The 26,847-nt window shown below is 49.6% G+C and overlaps 2 protein-coding genes across 3 annotated transcripts in view; one reads left to right on the forward strand and one right to left on the reverse strand.

Moving 5' to 3' along the window:
• Positions 1 to 5,091, forward strand: part of Abtb2 (ankyrin repeat and BTB domain containing 2) — a 161,931-nt gene extending 156,840 nt beyond the window's left edge. Inside the window, exons 15-17 of the mRNA XM_027936622.2 lie at positions 1,610 to 1,678; positions 2,218 to 2,331; positions 3,602 to 5,091. Coding sequence (XP_027792423.2) covers positions 1,610 to 1,678; positions 2,218 to 2,331; positions 3,602 to 3,799 — 381 coding nt within the window. The 3' untranslated portion in view covers positions 3,800 to 5,091. The remainder of the gene's footprint in view (positions 1 to 1,609; positions 1,679 to 2,217; positions 2,332 to 3,601) is intronic.
• Positions 5,092 to 8,878: 3,787 nt separating this feature from the next.
• Nat10 (N-acetyltransferase 10) overlaps positions 8,879 to 26,847 on the reverse strand; it is a 39,209-nt gene continuing 21,240 nt past the window's right edge. For both annotated transcript variants that reach the window (XM_071616302.1, XM_027936457.2), the window contains 17 exons: positions 23,905 to 24,029; positions 23,316 to 23,466; positions 22,832 to 22,928; positions 21,146 to 21,262; positions 20,878 to 20,979; positions 20,712 to 20,786; positions 19,995 to 20,111; positions 18,895 to 19,025; positions 18,682 to 18,730; positions 16,439 to 16,535; positions 16,242 to 16,352; positions 15,172 to 15,344; positions 14,548 to 14,667; positions 14,079 to 14,177; positions 13,717 to 13,790; positions 12,588 to 12,671; positions 8,879 to 9,725 (listed from right to left, as the gene is read on the reverse strand). In XM_071616302.1, coding sequence (XP_071472403.1) covers positions 9,614 to 9,725; positions 12,588 to 12,671; positions 13,717 to 13,790; positions 14,079 to 14,177; positions 14,548 to 14,667; positions 15,172 to 15,344; positions 16,242 to 16,352; positions 16,439 to 16,535; positions 18,682 to 18,730; positions 18,895 to 19,025; positions 19,995 to 20,111; positions 20,712 to 20,786; positions 20,878 to 20,979; positions 21,146 to 21,262; positions 22,832 to 22,928; positions 23,316 to 23,466; positions 23,905 to 24,029 — 1,834 coding nt within the window. In that variant the 3' untranslated portion in view covers positions 8,879 to 9,613. The remainder of the gene's footprint in view (positions 9,726 to 12,587; positions 12,672 to 13,716; positions 13,791 to 14,078; positions 14,178 to 14,547; positions 14,668 to 15,171; positions 15,345 to 16,241; positions 16,353 to 16,438; positions 16,536 to 18,681; positions 18,731 to 18,894; positions 19,026 to 19,994; positions 20,112 to 20,711; positions 20,787 to 20,877; positions 20,980 to 21,145; positions 21,263 to 22,831; positions 22,929 to 23,315; positions 23,467 to 23,904; positions 24,030 to 26,847) is intronic.

A 26,847-nucleotide genomic window follows, 5' to 3' on the forward strand; every position in this document is an offset into this window, starting at 1 on the left:
TTAATTTTAATATGTAATTACTGAGATGTTTTATACCAAGATTTCAAAATCCAGTGTGTATTTACACAGCGTAACTTAATCCAGACGAGTCACAGCTCAAGTGCTTGGAAGCCACATCTGGCCAGGGCTAGCATATTGGATGGTAGGTCTAGAGACTTAACAAGCATGGTAAACCTAGGCCTTTGAAGAACAGCCCCAAAGGTCCCAATCCTGCCATTCTGACATGGCTTCTGAGGTCCTGTCTCTGCACTACAGTCTCCTGGTGGCCCACTCACAGCAGAAGGAAAGCCTGCCATCCCTCTACAGCTGGTCCTGCCTGTGGCATTTCCTCTGGCAGCCCTTAGGGCAGGTGACCCCATCTGTTGGGGGCTGCCAGGCAATGCAAAATTAGCCTCCCTCCACAAGGCTCCAAGGGAGCAGTTCTGACCTGGCTTCTGGGGACCATATGCATCGGGAAGACCCCAGGGAGGTCCACGCACTACTGCTGGCAGGGGCTTACAGAAATCAGCTCCTAAAAGCCAGCACGAGGTGGCCTTCCAGGCTGTGGCAGGGGACCACAAGCTGGCTGCCTAGATCCCCAACCTCTTGCCAAGAGGCTGCTCTGAGGCCATCCCTTAGCAAAGAATCCTGGAAGATTTGACCCACCTACCCTGTTCCAACCCTGGGCATCTAGCATCTGTGCCTTGTCCTGCAGGCACTGCCACTCAGCACAGAAGGGCTAAGACATGCACCATCCCAAGGGACAGACAGTGGAAGTGCAATTATAATATGACTATGCAGCTTCCCTCCAGGGCTGCACAAGGCCCACGAGGCCCACTTTCCTGGGGACAGGCTGATGTCTCCCAGTACCTGGCCCCTGCAGGCTGCTCCTCTTCCCACCGCTGGGCTGTCTCCCAGACCCTCTGGTGCTTCTCTGGCCTGAAGGCCAGTCCGTTAGAGCCCAATTGCGCCGGCTGGAGGGCTGGAGCCTGTTTACCTAGTCGCTTGCCAGGGCCCTGCTGGGGCTGTTTCTTCAGCCAACCCGAGAGAATTGTTTTTCTTTTTCCAGCTGGGAACCTCACCAGGCTCCAGTGTGATGGCAGACCCCCCACCAAATTCCTGAGAGCCCCAGGCAGAGATGTGAGCCCCAGATGAGGACCTAGGCTCTACACTTTGTTTTTAGGGGACAGACCTGCCTGAGTGTTCACATATGGCCTTCTGAGGGTGGCAAGTTAGACAGTTGTCCCCTCGGAGACTCGCCTCCTTCCTGGCTCCACGTGTAGAATTTAAACAACACAAGCCAAGAGCAGTGTGGAGACATGAGTGGCTGACTCAAGCCAAGCCCTCTTCCCTCCAGGGCTGTCATGAGGCTAAAAGGGAAGCCCCACCCACCCCAGGGACAGGAGCCCATCATCCAAGGAAGGTGTCAGGAGATGGTCTTGGAGATGGCTGCAAGAGGTGGCATTTCAGGGAAAACACAGCATTTGAGAATCCCACTCTAAGCAAAAAGACAAAGTTAGGGGACTGCAGCAAGGCAAGATGGGAAGGCCCAGGGGAGCACCCTGGGGGCTGGGTATGGACCTGCACGCTGTGTCTGACTGGTTCTCACCAAGGGCTTCTTCCATGGCAGATGATGATGCAGTACCTGTACTACGGAGGGACAGAGTCCATGGAAATCCCCACTGCTGACATCTTGGAGGTGAGCGTCCCTCATCTTCTCTGCATGTGTGCTCTCCAGCTCTAGGCGCCTGTAGGCCTCAGCCCCACTCTCAAAAACAACATTTGGAGGGGTAAAAGGGGAGGAAGGTGACTTCTGTGAGGACCTCATGCTTCCTTGTTGGATCCTTCCTTTCATCTGCCAAGAACAGTTCTGAAATAAGTTTGGAGACTGGGAATTGTGTACAGCACTGAGCCCACAGGTTAAAAAAAGGACAGATGGTTCCTGGGCCTCTCACTCACCTGGCCACTGCTGGCCTGGGTGCTTGGTTCAGCAGCTCATGTAGATGAAGCACATGACTCAGACCTGACATTGCTTGTCACCCATTCTGTGCCTCCCCCATTGTCCCTGTTAATACCGAGATGGCCTAGAGCAAAAACAAATCCAGGCCATCACCTCTGCCCCGCAACTGAACAACAACGAGGCTGGGCCTAAGGCTTGGAGGAAGCAGGGCACACTCTCTGATGCCCAGGCCACAAGCCTGGTCACAAGTACTCAAGTCTGCTTTGCCTCCCTACCAGCTGCTGTCTGCTGCCAGCCTGTTCCAGCTGGACGCCCTGCAGAGGCACTGCGAGATCCTGTGCTCACAGACCCTCAGTGTGGAGAGCGCTGTGAACACCTACAAATATGCCAAGGTGAGCACTAGGGACACTGAAGCCACCTCCCAGTCACACACTACTCCACTGGCTCTGCTCAGTGGCCACACCATGGGAAGGGCAGTGGAGGGTGCTGAGGTGTTAGCAGCAACCCCCTCTGTGATCACTGCCACCCACACATGGTCATATTCCAGCTTGGCCCCACGCCATGGAGCTCTGTGGACCAGAGCGGTAACCGAGTCTGTGTCAAATCAACTCCTCAAGTTCCCTTGGCTTCCTCCCACCACCCTGTCTTCCACATTCCAGCAAATAGTACTGTAATCTGCTTGACTCAAAACCCATTAGTTTTGATTTTTTTTTTAAAAAAAAACCTCCCACATCTTGGTCACCTACTTCTGCTAGACATCAGCAGTCTGTCCGTTCCATCTCCTGTCCCCACTCTGCAACCTCATCTCTGATAACTGCCTTGGCCTCATCCCCCTACTCCCTTGCCTCTCTTCTGCCATCCAAAAGGTTCTTTTGAAAGTCCAAATATCACCCCCTAATTGAGGCCCTCAGAGGTTTCCCACTGCTTGCAAACTAAAGAGCCAACCCTCAACGTGCTCCCCAGGAACCACAGCACAACCCCTGCCTTGACACACTAGCCTGCCTTCTCAGCTTGCCCAGGTCTCCTGTGAAAACCATTCCCTCTTCCCAAGTCCAGCCCTTTGCGTCAGATGTCCCCAGACCTCCCACAAGCCACCCTATCACTCTACATCACCAGCTTTTATCTCCTTGGCAGCCTTGGGCACTGTCTGCAATCACCTTATCTGGCTGATTCCTTGGCTGTTGTCTCCCCCATCCCAGAACATTAGCTGCAGAGAGCCTTGTAGAGACGTGACCTCAGCACCTAATGCCCAGAGCCAGCTGACGTGTGTTCAGTTAAGTTATGAGCATCCACCAAGTGGGCACTCCTGTGCTAAGCCTTGTGCTGGACGCTAGACAGTCCCTTCTCTTAGCAAGGGGGATGACTGCTGTTCAATAAGATGTCACTCATGTGACATAGGCAAAGAAAGACTTCAATAATACTCTTGATGGCACAGCTAGGACTTGAACCAATGGGACCTGCTCCCAGGTGCTTATGGAAGGGACTCAGATATGGGGGAGGTGGCCTCAAGATGCAGATGGGGAACACTTCCCCTGGGGCCAGGGCAAAGTTTAAGCTGGGCTTTGGCCCTGGGTGGGTGACATCTGGGGTTGAGGTTGGGGGGGGGGGCAGTTGCAGGTAGTCTGTGCAAGTGTACCTCACCCCTCTTCTCCCTGCCCACAGATCCACAATGCCCCAGAACTGGCCCTGTTCTGCGAGGGCTTCTTCCTCAAGCACATGAAAGCCCTGCTGGAGCAGGACGCCTTCCGGCAGCTCATCTACGGCCGCAGCAGCAAAGTGCAGGGCCTGGACCCGCTGCAGGACCTGCAGAGCACCCTGGCCGAGCGTGTGCACTCTGTCTACGTCACTTCCCGAGTGTGAGGCAGAAGCGGGAACAGCTGGCCCACACCATGGGGGTACATAAAGGTGCCAGGAACAGAACCACCAGGGCCCTGAAGAGGAGACATAGGCGCTCATGGGGCTGTTCCCTTCCTTCCCCCAGACACCCACCCTGGTGTTGATAGATCCTGGGTAGGCAGATGGCCCTGAGCCAACCCATCATGCTAGGCAGCCTCAACCCTGAGCTAATGGATTCAACAGCCAGTGACTGGCAAAGGGGCGTATGGCACTTCTCTGTACATTTTTACCTTAAGGACTTCCCAGCACCCCCACCGCATGCCCTTTCCCCTCAGATGGTCAGACCTGCTCCTGAACTTATCCCTGCTCCAAGCTGTACCTGCCCCTGGGCCTCACTGAGCTCTGACCATCGAAGCTGGGGCTCTTGGGACGGTGGGCATACTAATGAATGTACAGAATGTAACCTCTGAGCCCAGACCATTCGGTGCAAAAGCTGGTATTTTCCTAAGTGTCCAGAGGAAAGGCCGCCCAAATTCCCGCACCTGTCCTTCAGGCTGTGCCTTTGAAAGGCTTGGCAGGGGCCTGCTTTGAGTCTTCCATTTTCTCTGGAGCCTGGGCCGACAGAGACCCTCTTTTTAGGACTGCTAACTTGCAATTCCAGCTGATGGCTTCTGAGGCCAGGGTGCTGGCAGAGCTCAGTGGCCTTAGCTATGGCTGCTGTTGTTAGGGTCCAAAGTAAAGGGGGGATTCTGGAACCTCAGGCCTAGACCTAGGCTACCTGTTGGCTCAGGCGGCAGCACCTACTCGTCCTCCCTGGCCGAGTCTCTCAAATGAAAGGTTTCTTTAACTCAGGACTAGAGAGAGGGCCCACTTCTCATTGTGGCTCTTGGGCAAAAAGGACAGGGCAGTGGTGGAAGGGCTGGGAGAAGAGGCCCTTCAGCAGGGTACCCCCACAACTTCCCAGTCTTTGGGCTCTCCTGGGGTAGAGAGAGACCAAAAACTGGCCTGTTTATTATGGACCAGACATTGGGGCAACGTCAAAGACAGCTTGCTCTAGGTGGAGCCTGGCTGCACCTTAGAAACTATTTATTCATCAAAAGCCCCAGGCATTTTCAGGAGATGTCACTTGCTCAGCCTGAAAAGCCCCTGGGGCTTGCAATCCTAGAAAATATTTTCAACTAGCTGCTTGAGCTGGATGTACAAAGGAATAGGTGTTATTTTATTGCTGTAATATTGTATGATACAGTAACTGTATATTAATGTCACTTATTGTAAATGTACCATGGTTTTATTAACAATAAACTCATTAACAGTAACTTTGGCCTCAGTGCTCCTGGTAGAGGGTTGCTCTGTCAGGGGTTGGGAGGGGCCAGAAGGACCAATTCAAAAACCCAGAACTGAGTTCCCGGTCTCTCCCGGGAACTCAGTTCTGGGTTTTTGAACGGGTTAGGGTGTGTGTGTGGGGGGGATCCCCTTCCAAAGCAGTGCTGTGGCCACACTCACCTCAGGAACCTCTGTCTTGATCTGTCCCTCACTAGGGCTTGGTTATTCTCACCTGTAAAATGAGGTAGATGATGATTTATTAAGCACAGATGTGGCATCAGACTGGACAGGAGCCAGACTGAGGAATGGGAGAGGTATGGGGGCTTTCCTGACCTCCGGATCCAGGCCCTTCCACGGAAGGGATGAAGAAGCTCTGTGGGTATCCGCAAACTGGGCCCACACAGTACCTCCATGCAGGCCTGGCCTGATGAGAGGTACCTGCCCCTGGGGTGGGGGCTGCTGCCTGTACACTCTGCTCAGTGGACTGTCCAAGTACAGAGACCCCGGCAGAGACAGTAGAGGAGTATGGTAAGCCAGTGACTCAGGACCAAAGTTTTCCTAGGCCCTGTTGTAGTTTTAGGTGCAAATTCCAGGCAGAAATTTTTTTAAATGTTCCTAGTCTAGAAGAATAACTCTTCCGGTCATTGGGAACCTGACCCAGAGTGGCTGTGGTTTAGTAACACACCGGGATTCAGAGTGGGGAACGACGACCTTCAGCAGTCAGTCCCAGTCCAGGGAAAGGCCTGTTTCCTGGCTTTGCTGGGGTGGGGGCCAAGTAGGGTGGCTTGAGGCCCAGCTTGGGCACTGGACCCAGCAGGGTGAGGGAGCTCTGCACCATGTAGAACACAGCGCCATCTGGGGGCCACAGGGAGGAAGCACACTCAGCACCACCTTGTACAAAAGCCCTGAAGGTGGTGGAGAGGGTGTCCCTCCCCAAGACTGGTGATCTAGAGGGGCTGCCCTTCAGGAGTCTATGTCCAACCCTCCCACCCCAAGCAGGGCCACTTCCAGCCTCAAAGGCAAGGAAGGTCTAGTTATGCTCTGGTTCCAGGTGGATCAGTGGTTCTCTTTTGGGAGAAGAGGGGTAGGGAGGCTAAAAAGCCCCTCTGAGCCTATGTATAGCAGAAATACAAAGGTTTAAAACAACAACAAAAAGACTTTCTTCTCAGGGGCTGGGAAGTACCTGCTCACTTACCCCAGCAGCTGGATTCCCTATAATCCAGGGCCACTGATCAGGATCATGGTGGGGCATTTCTCAGCTGCCAGCTTCAGGCTACTAGCAGCCAGACAGGAGCCCCAGGGTGCCCAGCTGAAAGCATGAGTTCAGAACACAGAGTTCACTCTAGTGCATGGCACTGAGCGGGCAGCATTTGCACAGCAGGTGCCTGGGCCTTCACCCCCTAAGGAGGTCCCTCTCCAGACACCAGGGGTGCCAGAGTCGACCCTGGGCCACCTTCCTTCCAGGTGGTGGCCTCTGCATCCCCCGCCCAATACTTCACTTTCCTTTCTGCACTCTGCCTGTTACCCTTCCCCACCAGACGTTCCCCATGCCAGAGGCAGGGTGGTCATAGCTTTCTCCAGAGCCAACCAAAAACACTACCAGGAAGCCCAGGCCTTTGAAGCCCTTTGCAGAAACTGCTCGTTTTAACCAGTTGTTTACAGAATCAAGAGCTCCATCACCCCTCCCCAGCCTGAGCCCCAGGGCCTTCCTTGGAGCCACCCTTCTCCAGGCCCCCAGGCTGCCTACCGTTTGTAAGGGCCTTAGATAACGAGCCTACATTTTTCCAAGGTGACGGTCACTTATTTCTGTCCCTCCCCCACCTCCCAGCCTCAGCAATCCCTTTGTGTCTCCTGGTCACTCCTGAGTCCCCTGGGACTGGCAGGACCAGATGAGCTGTGGAAGCCAGGAAGCCGGCTAGCACAAGCCCCTCCTGGCTTGGGGGTGGGGGAGGCTATTCAGGAATCCTTTGTTCAGGCTTCTCAGCCTCTTCCTTGTCCTCGTGACAGCATTCAGAGATGGCCTATCTGAATTCATTTTACAAGTGACATCTCCTGCGCAACAGTAGAGCTTTACAGATGACACTGTCTGGGGGCCAGATGGTGAGGTCTGGGGGAGGCTTGTCCTTTCAGGTTTGAAGGAGAACTCAAGAGACTGCAGAACACAGAGACCCATTTAGGAACACTCGCTTTGCAAATAAAAGAGCCAGAACTCCACACAGCTGGTGGGACATTGACTGCCTTTTTGGTTGCAGAGGATGAAGATATTTCAGAAGTTAGGCACCTTATCTCAAGACATGGAGCTATCACCCTGAACCAAAGGTCCAGGTACAGGCATGCTCTGCTGTCCATATGAGACTTTTTTAGCTCAGGACTGCTTAGAAAATAGCAGGCATTTGTCTTAGAGCTGGCACATGGCTGAGCAGCTCCCCTAGTTAGATCTGGGTATTGGCACTCGCCGTGCCAGTTATACAGTGCTAAGCTCTTCCCCATCTACTCCCTCGACTGGTCCCCTCAGCTGGGAGGTGGTTTCTAGCATACCACTCACACGTGACACATGAACCTGGAATGCACACAGAGTGAGGTCATATGTCCACTTTCTGTTGCTGATACTAAATACCTGAAACTGGGTAGCTTATAAAGAAAGTAAGTTTCTCTTACAGTTCTGAAGGCTGAGAAGTCCAGGTTGAGGGGCCACATCTGATGAGGGCCTGCTTGCTGTGGAGACCCTAGGGAGCCTGAGGAAGCACAGGGCCTCGCACAGCGAGTGGGCTCATCTGTGGGACAGGATGACTTTAATAACAGTCCCTTCACAGAACAGAGCCTTCCTGACTCAATCTTCTCTTACAATGGCACCTCTTCATCTCTCACAATGGAGATTAAAATTTCAATGCAAATTTGGTGTGAACATTTGAACCATAAGTGCCCAAGGTCTCCGTGAGGGTCAGGGCAGCATTTATGGGCACCTGGCTCAGAGCCTCTCACCTTGTACCCAACAGCAGAGCCAGCTGGACAGGCTGCAGGGCTGGAGAGTCTCAACAAGGGCCTCCTTACCTGGCAGATGATGTGCTCAGTAATTTAAACCATCCTCTGGCCACCCAGCGCTCACTCCGCTTTGGGGCCACACTTTGCTAAGGCAGGCAGGCTCAGGCACCCACCTGAAGAAACAGATGAAGTTACCTTCCCGTGTCCTTTAAGCAGACCTTCCTGAAGTCCCAACACAAGGTCTGCAGCAGGAAACAGCAGATCCAGGAAACAAAGGCCCCCTCACCCAGGGCCCCATTGTCCCAGACAGGAGTCACAGCAGTCCTAAGAAAAGGCATGGAAGCTTGCACTTCCCCCACTGGGAAGAGTCCCAGGAGTCGTGAATTTAATTAATACCCTCGCATCCAGCCACCACCCTTCCATTAGACTTCTACCAGCCCAGGTTACATCCGGAGTGGAGCAAGGTAAGTTGGACTTGGCCTAAACAAGCCTCCATCACTCGGGTTACAGTGTAAACCAGACACACACCAGTGTATTTGTGAAGCCACCAGATAATTTGTCTCCAAACAGGATGGACCAAAAAAACCTAACAGGAGCTAGGAAGGAAAGGAGGCCCAGCTAGCCGACTCCTGGCCCCACACCACCATTCTCAGTACCTGCCGCTTCTCCCACAGGCTCCTGGGCTGGGAGCTCGAGCACGCTGCCCATCCTTAGCCTTGACACCAAACCCTCCAAATTCTACCCAGCAGCCCAGATCCACAGGGGTAACAAACAGGGTAAGAAGCAAATTCAGAGACATGAATTTCAGAAGCATCCACAGGCAAATAGTCTTGCTAGGATGTTATTTATTAAAAATAGATTCTCTATCCCTCCCCTCAACCCTGCTAGCAAAAGGGCCTTGCCCAACATTTTTTCCCAAATGATGATATAACAGGTCTTGAGGACTCAGATGTCACATACGACTTAAATTAAAGGCTCGAGCTCTTCTGAGACTCTGAGGGCAACAAGCCTAAGCCAGGAGTGGAACAGGATATGGCATCCACAAACCCTGGTGCACACAACAGCGGCCACTGGGTGCACTAGAGTCTCAGGGCACTGGGACAGTCCAAGATGAGACCCAGCAGCCACTGAGCATCCTCCTGAACATCACCAGGAAGTTGAATACTTCAGGGCCTGGGAAGGGACAGTCAGCATGGCTTTCCCACATGTGGGAACCGGGCCGAGAAGCTGGCCACAGTGAAATCCAAACCTATGGGAAAGGAGGGCCAGGATGGAGGCCGAGAGAGACACACTCCTGGTGGTGCAGAGGCGGCCCAGCCACCACGCTGGAAGCAGAAGCGTGTGGGAGTCACTTGGTCTTCAGTCAGTAGGGCCCACAGAGGGGCACAGTCAGGCCTACAGACTTCATCACAGCCCACCTGTGCGTTTGTTGGGACCCCAATTGTTTCTAATCGTCCAGGCTGCCACCCAGAGATGGCTTAGGAAGTCAGGTACCTCCTCACAGGCGGCCATTGAGACCCAAGTTTTTCTTCACTATTTCTTCCGCTTCAGTTTCATATCTTTTTTGTTCTTTAGATCTCTGTTTTTCTTCAACTTCTTGTTCTGTTTAGGTTCTTGTTTGGTTTCCAACTTCCTTTTCTTGTCACTGAAGGAAAAAACACACCAGAAATAGAAAGAAACAATGAAACAGCACAGACCTGAAACACCTCTATCTGCTTTGTCTGAAAAATGGTCTCTGCCGTCTGCAACTTGACGCAACAACACCCCATCAGACAGAATGTTCTCTGCTAACCCATGGGAAGGGAGGACAGGTGTCACGCTGGGGGTCCAAGATATGCCACACAGACCTCAGCACCTACCCCAACTGAGCTTTGAGTCTGTGGAGGACCCAATCTATATCTTAAAACCAGAACTCTAGGTTCTCTTCAGGGTGCTGCACCTCCTCCCCTCCAAGACCTCACCTTAAGAAACATCTAAGGTGCAAGGGAGATCCCCTCCTACCATCCAGGTTACCATGGAAACCAGACAAATCATCCCCATGATTCCAAAGATAGTTCTTAACACAAAGCACAAGACTCAGGCTGGGGATGTGGCTCAAGTGGTAGCGTGCTCGCCTGGCACGCATGCGGCCTGGGTTCGATCCTCAGCACCACATACAAACAAAGATGTTGTGTCCGCCGAAAACTAAAAAATAAATATTAAAAAATTCTCTCAAAAAAAAAAAAGCAAAGCACAAGACTCCAAGGAAAGCCCACCATCATTTCTGATGTGCTGCTGTTACTTAATTTTTCCTAAGTAGAAGGAAACCCAAAGGGGAAACCACTGGGCTCCACCTTGCAGCTGGCCCCTGGGTGCCTGCTGATGGCCGCCTCTCCAGGGAGGAAGCCTCAGAGGTAAATTGTCCTCTCCTGCATTTTGCTCTGGGAATAGATGAGAACAAGAAGCAGTTCAGCCCAGACACCATTAACATTACATGAAGTCCACAGGCCTCCTTTCAAAATGCTTCTAACTCTTTTTTTTTCCTTTTTCTTTTTACAGTGCTGGGAACTGAACCCAGGGCCTCATGCACGATAGCAAGTGCTCTATCACCAAGCTATACCCCAGCCCCAAAATATAAACTCTTTAAGGAAACCCCATCAGTAACCACAGCAATGCCAAGAATTCACCCTTGCTGGGCACTGTAGCGCACGCACCATGTAATCCCAGTGGTTTGGGAGGCTAAGACAGGAGAATCATAAGTTCAAGGCCAGTCTCAGCAATTTAGTGAGGTCCTAAGCAACTAAGAAAGGCCCTGTCTCAAAAAAAATAGAGAGTCCAGGAATGTAGCTTAACAGTGAAGTATCCCCTGGGTTAAATCTTTAGTGACATTAAAAAAAAAAAAAAAAAAAGAATTCACCCTCCCCACTGACCCCAAACCAGCAGTTCCAGTCTCATCTGGCAAGACCCTGAGCAGAGGGGGCCTCATGCTATTCCTAAGGGAAACTTAGAAGATTCCAGGTCAAGCATCCATGCTGTCGATGGCAAACACAGCACTTGGCAGATGAAGCCTGGAGTGAAGGTTTTCAAGAGCAGCTGAGGGACCACTGGGAAAGTCTAGAGCTCAGAACTATTTTCATGATAACATCATTTGCTTTTTGGTTTCATTCTCTCACAAATGTTCAGTTTTCCAGAGAGCACTAAAAACAGCACAACAGAGTAAATGTGCCGAACAGGAGGAACAAGCATCGCTATCAGAGTCATGTTGGGCTCAGATTTGTTTCACAGATTTTGGTGAAAGAAAAAAAATATACACTTTTCAAAACAAGAAACCAAATGAGGGTCGAGAGTGCAGCTCAGTGGTAGAACACTTGCATAGCATATGCCAGGTCCTGGGTTCAATCCCAGCACATAATAAAACAAAAACTCACAATGAGTCCATTGTTAATTTCAAATTGCTAGATATTTTTAAAGTTTCTCAGTTTTTAACTCTTAGTATGGGAAGCAACAGCTAGTATACCCACATGGGCAAAGGTTCTCATTCTTTTTAAAGACAGAAAGGAATTCTAAGACCCAAATTTTGAGAACTGCTAGTTTTGAGGAAGGATGGGGTGGCAGCTCAAACTTAGTTTTGGCAATGGACACACCTGGTCCCAAATCTGGCTCTGTACCTCACTAGCTGGGTGCTTCTTGGGAAGTCACCTACACAGAGACTTCATTTTTCATCATTAAAGTAATGAAGATAATAAAACAACCCTCATGCTGCTGTTCTGTGGCAGACGGTGGCACTGAAGCCTAGTCAGCCTCAGCCAGTGGCAGTGCGACGCCCCCAGCCATGCTGGTGTACCCAAGGAGGGAGGAGACCCAGGCCGAGACAGCCCGGCCTGGTTTGTACAAAGGGGGCCCTGGCACACTCAGCAGAAAGACAAGCCATGGCTTCTGTCTCAAAGCATCTACACCAGGCTCCTGTCATTGTGTGGGACTGTAAGTCAGGAGCTGCCACATAGGAAACGAGCGCCCCCTAGCCCTGAGTGATGAGAATGTGGAGATGTGGCAAAAGCCAGGCACAGGCTCTGTGTGTGTGTGTGTGTGAGTGAGAGAGAGAGAGAGCGAGCGAGCGTGCGCGCGCAAGCTATAGGCACTGAGCACAGAGTAGACTGAACCGATGTTGCCCCTCTGCCTGGGCAGGCCTCGCTCTGGTCTTTTCGCTTGCTCTGCCATTATCCCCACGCAGCTCTCGAGATGGGCATGGCCTATTTAGATGTCAGCCAACCTGCTGACAGCAGAAATCAGGAACCTACATTCAACCCCCTGAAACCTGACTCCTTGCCTCATTTGAATGGCTTCTCCAATAGAAGGGTTCAGCACGTGCTCCTCGCTCTTTTTCTACAGACCCCTAAGGTCAGAGGAGCCGTCACAGGACCCAAAGAAAAAGGTATTTCTCCATCTCTGCACGATTACTTTGTGCCGCCCAGTTCACCTGGAGGAACCCTGAGTGTTTAGTCGTGGAACGCGACACTTCTACCCTCACCTCTTCAGGCTGACGATCGAGGCATTCTGCCCAGCTTTGTTCAAAACTTCATTCCACTCTTCATCATCCCCACGGATTATGTACCTACAAAAAGAGGGGAAATGTCAAAACCTGACAGAGAGGAGAGGACTCTTAAAAGAAAACAGATCAGTGACAACACTCTCAGCTCCTGCCGTGAAAGCCAGGATGAACCATGTTAAGGTCTGAAGAACAGAGGGAAAAGGACAGGCACGCGGCTGGGCTGAGTCGTGCAGCTTCACTCCACAGGACAGAAGTATCATAACAACAGAGCTGGCAAGGCCTGCCATCAGGCGCCAGTGAGAGGACAGTCCCACATGGAAGGCAGCCTGCTGGCTTCTCACGAGACTCTCATCAACTGCCCAGAACAGCCACTGGCCCCTGCAATCCCGTTCCTCGTTCCCACCTGCAGGCATCTGCCCAGAGCTCCGCCTTCCGCCCTGACCCACCTCTTTTGGATCCAATAGTCCTGGAACATCAAGAGTGTTAATCCGGCAAAGGGGAGGGCAGAAACTGCACTCAATACACTGACCTGGGAATCCTGGCCACCCCAACTCACACCAACCACATCACTCATGACCAGGTCACAGACAACACAGCACAAAGGGTCACAGGTCATTAATTCTAGAGGTATCAGTCCTGACATACAGGGACTGTCAAATCCATTGACCTTCAGGTGTAGAGGGAAAGAGGACACTGCAGATGAAGCTCAAAAGAGAACAAGATGCCCAGCACAGAAGGCTATCGCGCAGGGAATTTCGATTTGGGGAAACAGAATACTTTCTTCAAACAAATTCACACGAAGAGTCAAATGCACAGATGTGACCCCTAAAAAGTAGGTGCTCATCTGCTTACCATCCCCTCTTCCGAGAGGGGCCTCTGAGGCATGACACAGAACTCCAGGGACCTAGTGAGTGCAACTTGAAGGGATCTGGGAAAACCAATTCCTCTGAAACTTCAGTCTCAATTCTTCAGGGTTCTCTAGCTGTTAGGCTCCTGAAACTGGTTCCCTGGACCAGCTTCCAGGGCACCAAGGTTGTGGCTGAGGAGAGACCTGCAGAAGGATGCAGGCCCTAAAGCTGACCCTTCCCTTAAACAAGAGGGGCCTTACTGAGAGAGGTCCATGTTCTTCAGCTTCCCCACTTCTTTCTTGTGTTTCTCCTGGAATTCCTTTGCTGCTTCATCCTGTGGTCAAGGACCCAGAGTCAAGGGATGAACAATACACAGGAGCAGAGAGTACCCCAAAGGACAGAACAGTTACACCAGTAGACGCCGAGTTCCTATCCTTCCACACACTCGGCAGGAGGTACCACTAGGCCCATGTGCAACAAAGACGCAGGCTCAGACCTGCAGAGTGTTACTTGGCTTAGACAGCACAGGGACTCGACGAGGGGATGGGGAAGATATCCCACAATCACAGGCCACACTGACGAGAACAAACTCTGGACTCTGAAGCCCTGAGCAGGGACATACCAAGTCATCACTCAGGGTCTTCATCGTGGGCTCCATGACCACATCCTTCACTGCCACCATCTGCTCTTCAATGGCCTTTTCTTGCACCTCATTAAACAGCTACAAAAGACAATGTGGAGAAGGTGACAAAGCAACAGGAACTCAGTCACTCATTACCCAGGCATTTAGTGTCTTAAAGGTACATCTCCAAGATGCAGAGCTGTGCTCTAGAGTTCAGGAGCACTCAGAGCATACAAACACAATGGGGAGACACGCAAAATGGACCCCAGGAGAGAACCCAGAACTTTAAGAGATTCAGCCAATGTCCCAAACGTCTACGTGTGTGTGTGTGTGTGTGTGTGTGTGTGCGCGCGCGTTTGTGTAGATTTGCAGCAAATACTACCACCCGTTAACAGTCATTCAGACACAGGGCAGGGAGTGGATTTGTCATATTATTGTAAAGACCAAACTCTTCTCAGGCCGAGATTACCTTTACCACTTTGCGGATGATCCGGTTGAAAAGTCCCATTAATTGGCCCGAAGGCAGCTCAATCTCCTTTTCCAGCTGGTCCACAGACTTATGCTGTAGGCCAATCCCCAAGAGAAGAGCCTAGAAGATAAAAATACAGCTGGAGTTGCCTCCAGGACGGGCCCTGACCCATTAAAATGGCCCCGAGAACCAGCTATCCTCCTTTTAACCAAACCTATCTGGTAGAAGTCACAGCCCCACGTTGTTTATTCTGGCATCTCTTTCACCTTGTCACTGAAACCATCAAGAAACACTCCCTCCTGAAATCCCCAATCTCATTTTTATTATCTTGACAAACACCTGCTTCAGGACTGCATTACATGCCTGGGGTTTCCTGGGCTTCTGGTAAGGCAGAATTAGGCATCAAAGCAACGTGTTGGGGGGGAAGAACGTGGACTCAAGTGCTGCTGACCACTTACTAAATGTACAGCTGGGTACAGCGTTTAACCCTAGACCTGTAGGATAAGGCCGAGACCTACCTATCAGCTATGTCAATCTATGTCAAAGAGCCCAACCCAATGCCCGGCACATAGATACCTCCACAGCCCTCCCTGCTCTGCCCCCACATGAGCACCAGTAACCTACCGACTGGGCAGCAGACAAGGCCAGGTCCCCCAGTTGGTTCAGGAAATACAAGCGGGAGATGGCCGGGATCAGGTCCATGATGAGGTGATAGTCAACCATGTTCCGTGAATACATCTCTAGTCGCTTCAGGTCATAGGGGAGGAAGAGTGCCTCCAGCTCCCCTCGGCCTAGGGCTGCAGGGGTGATAAAAGTCAGATGGCCAGGACTCCAGGAGCCAAGGGATGGCACCCGCACATGCAGCACCCACCTACAAGTGCCTGGCCACCGACCCAACACAACCTGAGCTGACTGTGCACAGACTCCTCCCAAAGGAGGGGGCAGTTCCACGCCAGGCAGAGGGACAACTGGCATGTGACTTGGACAGAGTCCCCACACCAATACCCAGTCCAGGAAAGGCTTCCCGAGCCCTAAGGTCAAAGGGACACAACACCACCCTTCTCCCACCATCACTGTTCCTCAGAATCCAGCCTCACAGAAAGTATACGTGCTCTGCTCTGCCCAGTGCAGCCAAAGGGACTCATGATTTTTTTCCATTAAAATGCAACTGGCAAGGGGCAGGGGCTCAGCAGTAGTGCACTTGCCTAGCATGTGTGGAAGCACTGGGTTCAATTCTCAGCACCACATATTTAAAAAAAAAAAAAAAGTCTATCCACAATAAAAAAATCTTTAAAAATGCAATTGGCAAAAAAAGTATATAGACACGTGTTATATAAATATATAAAATTATGTATACACACATATGTATATCTATAACTGGAAACAAAACAGCTATTAACAATATATTTTTAAAATATTCACATTTTAACTATTCAAACAAAATTGATGTGCACAAAGTACTTCCACAGATTGGCCATGTACCCCTTGTACAATGTCACTACCCCTAGATTCCAGGACTTAAATCAGGCCCCAGAGCTAGCTGCTGTCTGAACTTCTGTGATAACTCTTATGTCTAGTCATATCCCAGAGGTCATGGTGAAGGGAGGTGTGGGTGGGAGACGTTAGAACCAGGCCCTCAACCCCACTCCACAACCCACACACTCCCTTCTCCACCACCATCCCACCCAACTCACCAGGTTGGGCTGGCTTCCCCGCGTGCCTGTTCTGAATGATGTTCAGAGCCAGGGAAGGAGAGAAGGTGCTGAACTGGTAGGACAACAAGGCAAGGAATCGCCTTCGGAAATCTGCGGGACCATCAGGCAGAGTTAGTGAGCTGCAGGCATCCCGGCTCCTCAACCCCCTGTGCCCTCTCCACTCCGCCTGCGTTTACCTTTCCAAAAGGCTGAGAGCCAGGCTCCCTGGTCAGCCTCGTCCTCGTCAGTCAAAGTCTTCAGCATGATGCACGAGTGTTCTCCAGTCAGGTCATTCTGGAGACAAATGTTCCTCCTTGGCACCGAGAACCCCTTATCCAAAGGGTCCACTGGTGGTGAAGGGTGAGCACATAGAGGAGGGCTCTGTGCTGCAACCCCTTCTCCTTCCCCAGCCAGCAGAGACCCTTGGTGGCAGGGCCTCGCCCTCATTCCCCACAGCACCTCAGTTCCCACACAAGCTTTCAGAGATCACCTGCACACAACTTCCTAAAGGTGTAGGTTCTGACCTCAGGACTGACAGCTTACACGCAGCCTGATCCAGTCAATGTGGTTTTGGTGCCCTACAATACAGACTCCAGGGCCACGCCCTCAATCCCAAACTGGCAGTCGGCGTGCGAGCTCAGGCTAACACAGTGATGGTGAGACCACAGTTTAAGTTTTTTTTTTTTTTTACTACATAACAAATTCCACAGCACAAAAAATACCTAGTGACTTGCCATAGAAGAGCACTCAGGGAACAAAACACCAAGTCACAAGCAGCACAAGACCAGGGCGAGGCAGGGCTGCGCTGAAGCTTACCACCCTGCACTCTCCTGCCCTCAATGGCCAAATCCACCCAGTCCCAACCAGGTGCACTGACAAGGACATACCCCATGCATGTGCTGTTCCGCACCCACACAAGTGGCTGAACACCCAGCAGTCTTCATTAGGTCCACTCTGAACCCTCAAGTGGACACTATATGACCCAGGGTGTACCAGTTCTGCATGCTCCAAATCACACTTCCCACACTCCCTCGGCTGTTCCCCTCACTAGGGAAACAAGCAATCCAAGAATCCATCCTTCTAAATGTTGCCCAGCATCCTCAGTACCCACACTCAGCCTGCCTTCCTGCTGTGGGATGAAGTGGCTGCCCGTTTGCTCGAGTCCCACCCCTCACCTCCAGGCCTGCACTCAGCCCTCTCCACCTGTGCCACCACGGACACCATCCCTGCAGGGTGCAGGCATAACTTCGAGACTCTCCCACCTGACAAACCTTCCCTGCCGCTCTCCCGCTAGCCACCTTGTTTCTTTGCTCCCTTTTGCATCAGAAAAGGACGTCCATTTGTGTTCTGTGTCCTTCACCCCCCCACCCCCCCACCCCCCGCACTGTCTCCAATCAGATGGCAAGCTTCAACCCATTCCCATCACCAGTGCTGGCAAATCCACTTGTCAATTCTGTCCTCTTACTCTCTAAACAGCAACTGAGTCCCCTCCTTGAAACTCCTTACTCCCAATTTCTAACACCACACTCCCTGACCTCCTGCAGATCAGGCCGCTCCTTCTCAGTCTCCCAGCCTGCGTCTCCCTGCTCCTCCTCCTACACATTAAGCCAAGGCCTCACACCCTTCTATGTCCAGTAGCTTCGTCAATATTCATCCATTCTCTGAACACGTGCCGAGAACCCATGAGTGAACAAAACAGACCTAAGAATCCTCACTCTCATGGATTATATTCTAGTATGACTGTGCTGGTGACCCTCCAAACTTCATCTCCAGCCCCACTGCCTCCTTCAGCTCTAGGGTCAAGTGGTGCAGGTCCAGGGAATGCAGTACGAAGGCTGCCCCTCAGCTTGGTGCCAGATTATGCTAGAATCTAGATTTCTTCACGGAACATCTCACTCTCTGAAGATAGCTTGTGTTCAGTTTTCTGCCATTTATATCCATTAGAAAAAAAGCTTCATGGTTTATCTCTTTAAACCACCCGATTCTCTGCAGGTGCTAATATATTTTTAAGTGAACTGAAAGTCCCTAATTCTCACATCTGCCCTCAATAATCCAGCAGCTCTGTCATAGCCACATATTTTCGTGCCTCCTTCAGATAGCAACTTGAAATACAAGACTGCTCATCTGTACTCCTAAAGTTCAGGCACCCCACCCCAAGTTTATAGGATTCTACAGTCTGATGAACAAGTCCATGTGTACCTCTGCTGTTCTATAATGAAGCATAAAGCTTAGATGTGCTAGGCATGCCCCTTGTATGCATGATTATATGGCCTCGAAAGGAGGAGGCTCCTTCAGTGTCCTCAAAATACTACCTCTATGCAGAGGAGCAGGGACAGCTGCTTAGGGCACATAAGTAGACACCAGAGCTCTGTGCAAGGACAGACCTGCTGCCAATGGTGACCTCATTCCTCACCAAGGCTCTGCCCAATGCCTCACTCACCGGGGTCTGTCTCAAATAGACGGGAACAAATCCAGCTCGTTTCCAAAACCTGCAAAAAGGAGAACAGATCATCATGTGTACCCTCTGGGGAGTGGCAAGGGCCAGGAGGAACAGGGAATTGGCATACAGACACTGGCTGCCCAGGACACAGGGCCCACAGAAGTCTTTCACTATCGAGGTGATGCCAGGGAAACAGGATAGGTAGGCACTTACTTGAGGAGCCTAGGGGTCAGGCCATAGGACACACCCAGGTAATCCAGGCGCTCAGCGGTCCTCTCATTCAGTTTGAGGAGTAAGGGAGGGAGGTCCTTCCGGGGAGTGACAACTTCCTCCAACAAGCTGACCTAGGGAGACAAAGGGAAAGGACACCACCCAGAGGGAGGGCGTTAGCGACATTCTTAAGCACCCCACACACCTAAACCAGAAGACATTTCTTTCTTTGTTCCTGCAGTTTTCAAACAATTTCAATGAGTCAGGTGATCACTCCCAGGTATCCTAAACCCTGGGTATGTGTGGAATCACACTGCTCTGGGTCGAGAAGGCAGGAAAAGAGCTGAGAAAAACTAATAAAATTAAGAACCCACAGAGGTAGGGTTCTGAAGATCCAGTCCAGGTTCTGTCACCTGACAGCTCTGGGACCTTGAAAAAAATGACAAAATGTCTTGTGTCCGACATTAAACAAAATCCCTTCCCTAGCTCCCACACAGGCACTATGAAGACCAATGAGTACATGTGAAAAGCTGTCAATCAACTGCTATTATCCTTAGCAAGGACTGATGAACTTTCATAGTCTGAGATCTAACAAGGGGGATGCTGCACAGCAAGGCTTCTCAAACTTGACCATACGTCAGACACTGGATAGACTGGGGAGCCACCACTAGAGTCCAATTCAGCAGATCTGGGGTGGGGATCACAATCCCCCCACTAGAGAATGCAAGAGTGGTCTATCACTAAGCAACAGCGCCAGAGTACACCCCACACACACACCTTTTTATTTTTTTAATTTTTAGACAGGGTGTCACCAAGTTGCTGAGACTGACCTTGAACTTGCCATCCTCTTGCCTCAGCCTCCCAAGTCACTGGGATTACAGGCATGCACCACACCAGCTACAAATGTGCATTTTTAACAAGTTTCCAGGTGATATTAATGGTACTGGTCTGAGGATCTCCATTCAAGCACTAGGCTGGAGAAGCAGCCCCCTCCCTAAGTAGAGAAGAGCCTAGACCTCTACACAGTTCTCAGTGGTGCCCCTCAAGTCCCAAAGAACTATCCTCCCACACCCAGCACAGGTGTCCTGCCCAAACACACTCACCTCACTGTTTACGGTGTGGATTTCTTGGGATGTCTCGAGGACTTTTTCCTCCAGACAAGGGAACCTGCCTTCGTAGTACATCTGCAGCAGCTGCAGAGCTCGGCTGCCATAGCCCATCTACGAGCAAATGGGGGATGGGCAAAGGGAAGAGATGTTCTTAGGCAAAGCTACTTCTAGTCCCCACATCACTTCTAGAGCCTTCACTCCTGGTTAAACTACACTTGATAAAGGGTACCAATGAAATCCCTCAATGCAGTTAGAGACGAGACTCAAGACTGAACGAAGGGTCACCCCAATTCTTACAAAGGTCTACCCCATCAAGAACAGCCCATTTGCTACTTGAGGCCAAGGATGGCTGGCTATGCTATTTGGTTTCCAGATTAGCAAGCCCCAAAGCAGGGCTGTTACTATACCACTGACAGGGATGTTTCTACAATTAATTTCTTATGGGCCTTTCCAAGTGACAGAGGGTACTTACAGAAAGCCAACCTGGTTCAAGTTCCCTATTCTCAAGAGGAAGCATACCCCATCATCCTGTCTGCCGGGCTACCCCCGAGCACTGGCTAAAATCTCCAGAGCAGAGAAAAGCCTAGAACTTCACTTGCTTTTTAACCAGCTTCTTATTCAAGCAACTAAGTACATCTGCCCCAAACAGTTGCCAGCAACATGACCAAAGCCAACAGCACACCAGGGTCGAAAGGCATGTGAACATGTTACCCCTTGATAATCCGGGTGAACAGCAATACGAACGACCCTTCCACCAGAAAGGCCACCGAAGTCCGGATCTTGGAACTATGTAAGACACACAAAGCAGTAACTTAGCAACACAAACATCTCCTAACACCACCAGCTTTGCTCAGATGTGCCAGGGACAGCCCTTTACCTGTTCTGACACTGTCCATGGAATCAGGTCCCCTGAAGCCTTCTTGCCTCGAGACAGGCTATTCAAGATGGACTGACGAGAAATCTCCCCTTCAAGACACACCTGAGGGAGACAGTGGAGACAGCTCCAAATTCTGAACAACACCAGATCACCTACCCCAACAGATCCTGTCACTTGGCTCAAGGCCAGGAGTCAGCAGCTTCCCCTCCCACACTGATGTCCAAGTGCTCCCCAAGGCAATGCCACAAGGATGCCTCTGCTTCTGTACCTGGACAACTGCAAGCACTTCGGGAAGGGCATTCTGGGTGGGGGGCACGGGAGGCAAAAGGCAGAAGAGGTGATGAGCAGGTGCATCAGAGAGCATCTGGAGATCATTGGGAGAGTTCTGCAGGTACAAGCACAAAGCTCAGGTCAGCAGGGAATGTTTACCTTCTCTTGTCCTTGACTCAAGAGACTCAATGCCTCTTTAGAGCCATGGGGTACTGGCAGTACCACCATCCCCACAGCCAATTAGGCACTAGAACCCAGCCAGGCACCTTTCTAGCATCACAATAGGCTGAGACTCTTCACGATGGCTTAGGAAGGACTGAACCTCCAAAGCCTGCTGCCCTCTCAGTGCTGAGGCCACTGAGTGGAATAAGAGGTTTAGCACCATTTCATAGCCAATAAGTGAACTTCCTCCAGAGGCTGCAATTTCAAGAAAAATCACCATCAAATCTAACTCTTCAGCTTTCCATTAAAGGCTATCTGTAATATCCATAAAAATACCATGCAGAGCTTCAAAAAGTATCCTTCCCAACCCGCCCATTAATTTTTTAAGGGTCCCAATATTCTAAGCCATCAGATTCACTTCTTAAAAACAAAAGAGTTCAGCAGTACAAAGCTGGTCTCAGGCCAGTTGGGTTACAGTAAGTGCGATGGTATCTCAACCTGTCAGGTTAGTAGGCAGGTGAGAAATACAAGTGCTCTTTAAAAACAGGCGAAGCTCTCCATCTTCTCCAGCTCCCACTCTCAGAACTACATGAAGAATTCTGTATTACAGGGACACAGCTATATCAATGTTCATAGCAGCACAATTCACAATAGCTAGACCGTGGAACCAACCCAGATGCCCTTCAATAAATGAATGGATTAAAAAAAATGTGGAATTTATACACAATGGAATATTACTCAGCACCAAAAAAATAACAAAATCATGGCATTTGCAGGGAAATGGATGGCATTAGAGCAGATTATGCTGAATGAAGCTAGCCAATCCCTAAGGAGCAAGTGCCGAATGTCTTCTTTGATATAAAGGGGGCGACTCAAAACAGAGCAGGGAGGAAGAGCATGAGAAGAAGATTACCATTAAATAGGGATGAGAGATGCATGGGAATGGGAGAGAGAAGGGGAAATCGCACGGAAGATGGAAGGAGACCCCCACTGCAAAATTACATATAAGATGGTGTGAGGAAGAAAAAAAAAAGAGTAAAGTGTCAGAGTGGGTAGAGAGGTGATGGGAGGGGAAGGGGGGGGGCGAATAGGAAGGGTAGCAGAATACAATAGACACTAATATGGCTATATGTATAAATGTGGCTGTAAAACCAATGTGATACTGCAATCTGTACACACGGGAAAAAAAAAAAAAGAATTCATATCCCACTTGAATCAAATGTATGATATGTCAAGATCATTGTAATGTTTTGAGCAACTAATAAAAAAAAAAAAAAAAAAAAAAAGAATTCTGTACTCTGTGCAAAGCCAGAAGCCCAACACTAGCCACACAAACTACGCCGGGGATACAACTTCTCCAGTGAGACCATGGGACCTCACCACCATTGGGACATTTAAAGTCCCAGTGGAAAGGTCCCCTGAGCCACCAGGTAACAAAAGGCATGAAAAGACAAGTAAAAGGACTGCCAAGGGAGTTTCAGCTGCTCCGTGTGGAAGCTCTCTGCAGGGTTAGCGCAGTTACCTTGTAATGTGAAGCCACGTAGAGGGCCATAAGCCGCTGGAGGAAAACTTCAGAGGCCTTGTGGTAGCAGAAGAGGGTATCCCTGTTAACATAGTACCTGGCTGGGAGTTAAGCAATCAAAACAAACCAGAGGGCCCTAACAGGAACCCTGGAAGTATAGGTTTCCCCTCAGTTGTGAGGAGGAGCCCAGCACCCAGAGCACACACACAAAGGTTGGAGAAGAAAGGAGGGAGGAAATCTAGAAACTTTTTTTTTTTTTTTTTTTTTTTTTGAGAAACGGTGTCCCACTATGTTGCCCAGGCTGGCCCTGAACCGTTTGCTGGCTCAAGCAATCCTCCTGTCTTAGTCTCCCCCAAGTCAGGACACGGGACTAGAAGTGACACAATACCCAGCAAGAATGTTCAACTTGTACCTCTCCCCAAACCTCTTAATTCTTGTACCGCCCCCCCTCCCTTTCACAGGGCCAGTGGGGCCCAGAGGATACAGCTCACAGGCTTCAGGTAAGGGGCAGCCAGAGACGATTCGTGTGATGTTGAGGCAATCCAGGCACAGCAAGTCATTCAGCCACTTTTCCACAGCGTCCCCGGGGGCATATCGGATTGACTCCTGGAGGGAAACCTCATGCAGTGTTCGTGCTGTTCAAGTCACACACACACCATTAGAACTGATTACTAAATATGCACTAACAGAGCAAGAAAGAATGCTACCCTTATCTCTGTCACGTGGTACCCAGACACCCAAGTCTTGAGTATTTAAAGGGGGTAGTTTTAAATTATTCTGGTGGATAGTCAACTTGCCACAAGAACAACCCCACAGGGGTCTGCTAAGTCAATGCAACCATGTGCCAGGACAGGGACGACAAGGGTCCAGCCTCCAGAGGGCCCAAGTGAGGCTCCCACGTGGTCCCCCGACAGCTATAGCCAGAAAAAGAAAAGTCCTCCTGGGGACCCCATCTCTCTCTGACAGGAAAGCTTGGTAACTGCCCAAGAGGTCACAGAGAAGCAAGGATGCAGCACGAGGGTCTGAGGGGACCTGCTGTGAACCTCAGAGCCCTGTCAGGGTTCCGAGGGTACCTGATGCCAGTCTGGCTGTCGTCGTGGTCTTGTTCTCGGCGGTGGTGCTGACCTGGCTCTGGGCACTCTGCTGACGGAGCTGTTGAATTAACTTGAGGGACAGTGACCGGCCAGTGCCCTCATAGCTAGGAAAAATGCATGGCAGTCAGGCGCGGGGCGGGGACCCCAGCCCACCCTGAGGGGATGGGGGTGGGACCAGCCTGCTGAAACACCAGGTCTTGCTCCTCAAGGATAGTCTTGCTCATCTGACTTCCAGCACAGCACACACACATCCAGAAGGCAGCCTGATGGCCTGGCTCGGAGCCATTCAGGCAAAGAATGGGGTCTCTTTTAGCTTCATCCTCCAAAGAACATTATTCTACACACTTGGGCCAATTGTCTTGAATCAAAAAAATAAGGACTGAGGCTGGGTACAGTGGCACATGCCTGTAATCCCAGCAGCTCAGGAGGCTGAGGCAGGATCAAAAGTTCAAAGCCAGCCTCAGCAACTTAGCAAGGCACTAAGCAATTTAGCGAGACCCTATCTCCAAATAAAATTAAACAAAAGAGCTAGGGATGTGGCTCAGTGGGTAAGTGCCCCTGGGCTCAGTTCCTGGTACAATAAACAAGGACTAAAAGATGACACAAGTTAAAGCCTTTAGCACAGGGAAACCAGTACAAAGTTAAATGTCAACTAATATGGGGGAAGCCGCTACTAGAAGTAGCACACATGAGTTAACCGGGACTGACCCACACACTGGAATTCAAGATAAATCCATTACCCAAGAGATTCTTTTCATCACTAGTTTCACTTAAAGGTGATATAAAACAACTGACAAAATACTTGGAAAAATGTTAAATCATTTATAATCTGGTCATGGAACAAGCTATCTTCATTTTTGAGCATTTCATTCTTGTCTAAGTCACAAGAATGTGTGACTTCAGGGCACATGCTATTCCACAGGTTTTCCATTTCACTGTTAGTATTACATCATTTCACGGCACTGAGGACTGTTTAAATGCTTACTCAAATACTGTCACATCATGATCAAAAAGCTAGATTAAGTGCTTCATTCCTCCCCATTTCACAATAACAAAGTTCTCTCAAAAGGAATTCCATGTATCTCATATATGTGTGCATATATATGTACACACATGTGCACAACAGAATTTGAAAAACTAGAGCTGGAGATATAGCTCAGTAATGCAGGACTTGCCTAGCATGTGTAAGGTCCCGAGTTCAATCCCTGGCATGACCAAAAAAAAAAAAAAAATCTTGGTGCACAAAAGTTTATCAATAAAGTGGGAAAACCTTCAAAATGGGAGAAAACTTTTGTAAATCATGTATCTGATAAGGAAGGGACTCAAGCAGAGGATGTCTAACATCACTAGTTACCAGGGTAAAGCAAATAAAAACCAGGAGATATCACTTCACAACCACCAGAAACACCTGTCATCAACAAGACACAACAAGTATTAGCAAGGACGTGGGAGAGTTAGAGTCCTCATAAAGTCACCCTCCTTATCTTCAGGGAACATATTCCAAGATGGTCCATGAATATACATAACTACAATAAAGGAATTTATAAACTAGGCACAATAAGAGATTAACAATAAAACTTTTTTAAAATATGCTCTAGTAAGTTATTTAATTTTCCATTGATATTTTTCGACTGCAGTTGACCACAGTGAAAACCTCAGGTAGGGGACTACCAAGCACTGCTTATTTGTGGGAATTTAAAATGGTGCAGTTACTTAGAAAAACCATCTGGCAGTTCATCACATGGTCAAACACAGTCACCATTTGAGCCAGCAATTCCACTCCTTGGCATACATCCAAGAGAACCCAAAACACATCCACACAGAAACCTACAGATGAATGATCATTGTGCCATTACTCCTAACAGTCAAAAGGCAGAGACTCAAATGTGTACCAACAGATGAATGGATAAATAAAACTGGTACATCCATACTGAGTGCTGATACAGATGATACATGGATGAATTTGCAAAACACTGGCTTGAGTGGAAAAAGGCCAACCACTAAAACATGACCACATATTGAACCAGATGCAGTGGCACACGCCTATAATGCCAGCAATTCGGGAGGCTGAGGCAGAGACTCGCAAGCATCAAGGCCAGCCTCAGCAACCTACCACTCACAGCAACTTAGCATGACTTTGCCTCAATAAAACACAAAAAGGGCTAAGGATGCAGTTCAGTGGTAAAATGGTCCTAAATTCAACCCCCAGTTAAAAAAAAAATCGTATTATTACATTTGTATGAAAAATCCAGAATAGGCAAATCTACAAAGAGTGGCTCCCTGGGTTTGGAGAGAGTAGAGGGATTGGAGAATGATGTATAGAATGTCTTTTAGAGTAATAAAAATGTTCTAGAGTTGATTGTAGTACACATGGTCACACAACTCTGAATTTACTAAACACCAATTTAAATGGGTAAATATAGTATACGAATTATATCCCAAAGCTGTTAAAAGGGTAAAAAATCCATTTTACTTACTATTTTCAGCATAATACTTTCATTGTGGATAGTGATATTAATGAAAATACATATTGGGGCTCTAGTTGTAGCTTAGTGGTAGAGAACTTGCCTAGCACATGAGAGGCACTGGGTTTGATCCTCACCACATAAAAAAATATAAAGGTATTGAGTCCATCTACAACCAAAAAATATGTATGTGAAAAAAATACATGTTTATGGATCTCAAAAGAGTTAATGTATTGTTACATAAGAAAGGCAAATTTATAATAATACAAAGTGTTTTCCTTGTTCAAAACCAAAGTAAAATAGATGCACAGAAAACAAAGTAAAATTCTAAAGAAAGCTATCTTTGGATGGCTGGATTAAGGTGCTTTTTCTTTTTGATGCTAGGAATCAAACCCAGGGTTTCACAGATGCTAAGCACATGCTCTACCACTGAGTTACATCCACAGCCCCTGATTTT

Source organism: Marmota flaviventris, chromosome 9, assembly GCF_047511675.1.
Source record: "Marmota flaviventris isolate mMarFla1 chromosome 9, mMarFla1.hap1, whole genome shotgun sequence".
NCBI classification, from domain to species: Eukaryota; Metazoa; Chordata; class Mammalia; order Rodentia; family Sciuridae; genus Marmota; species Marmota flaviventris.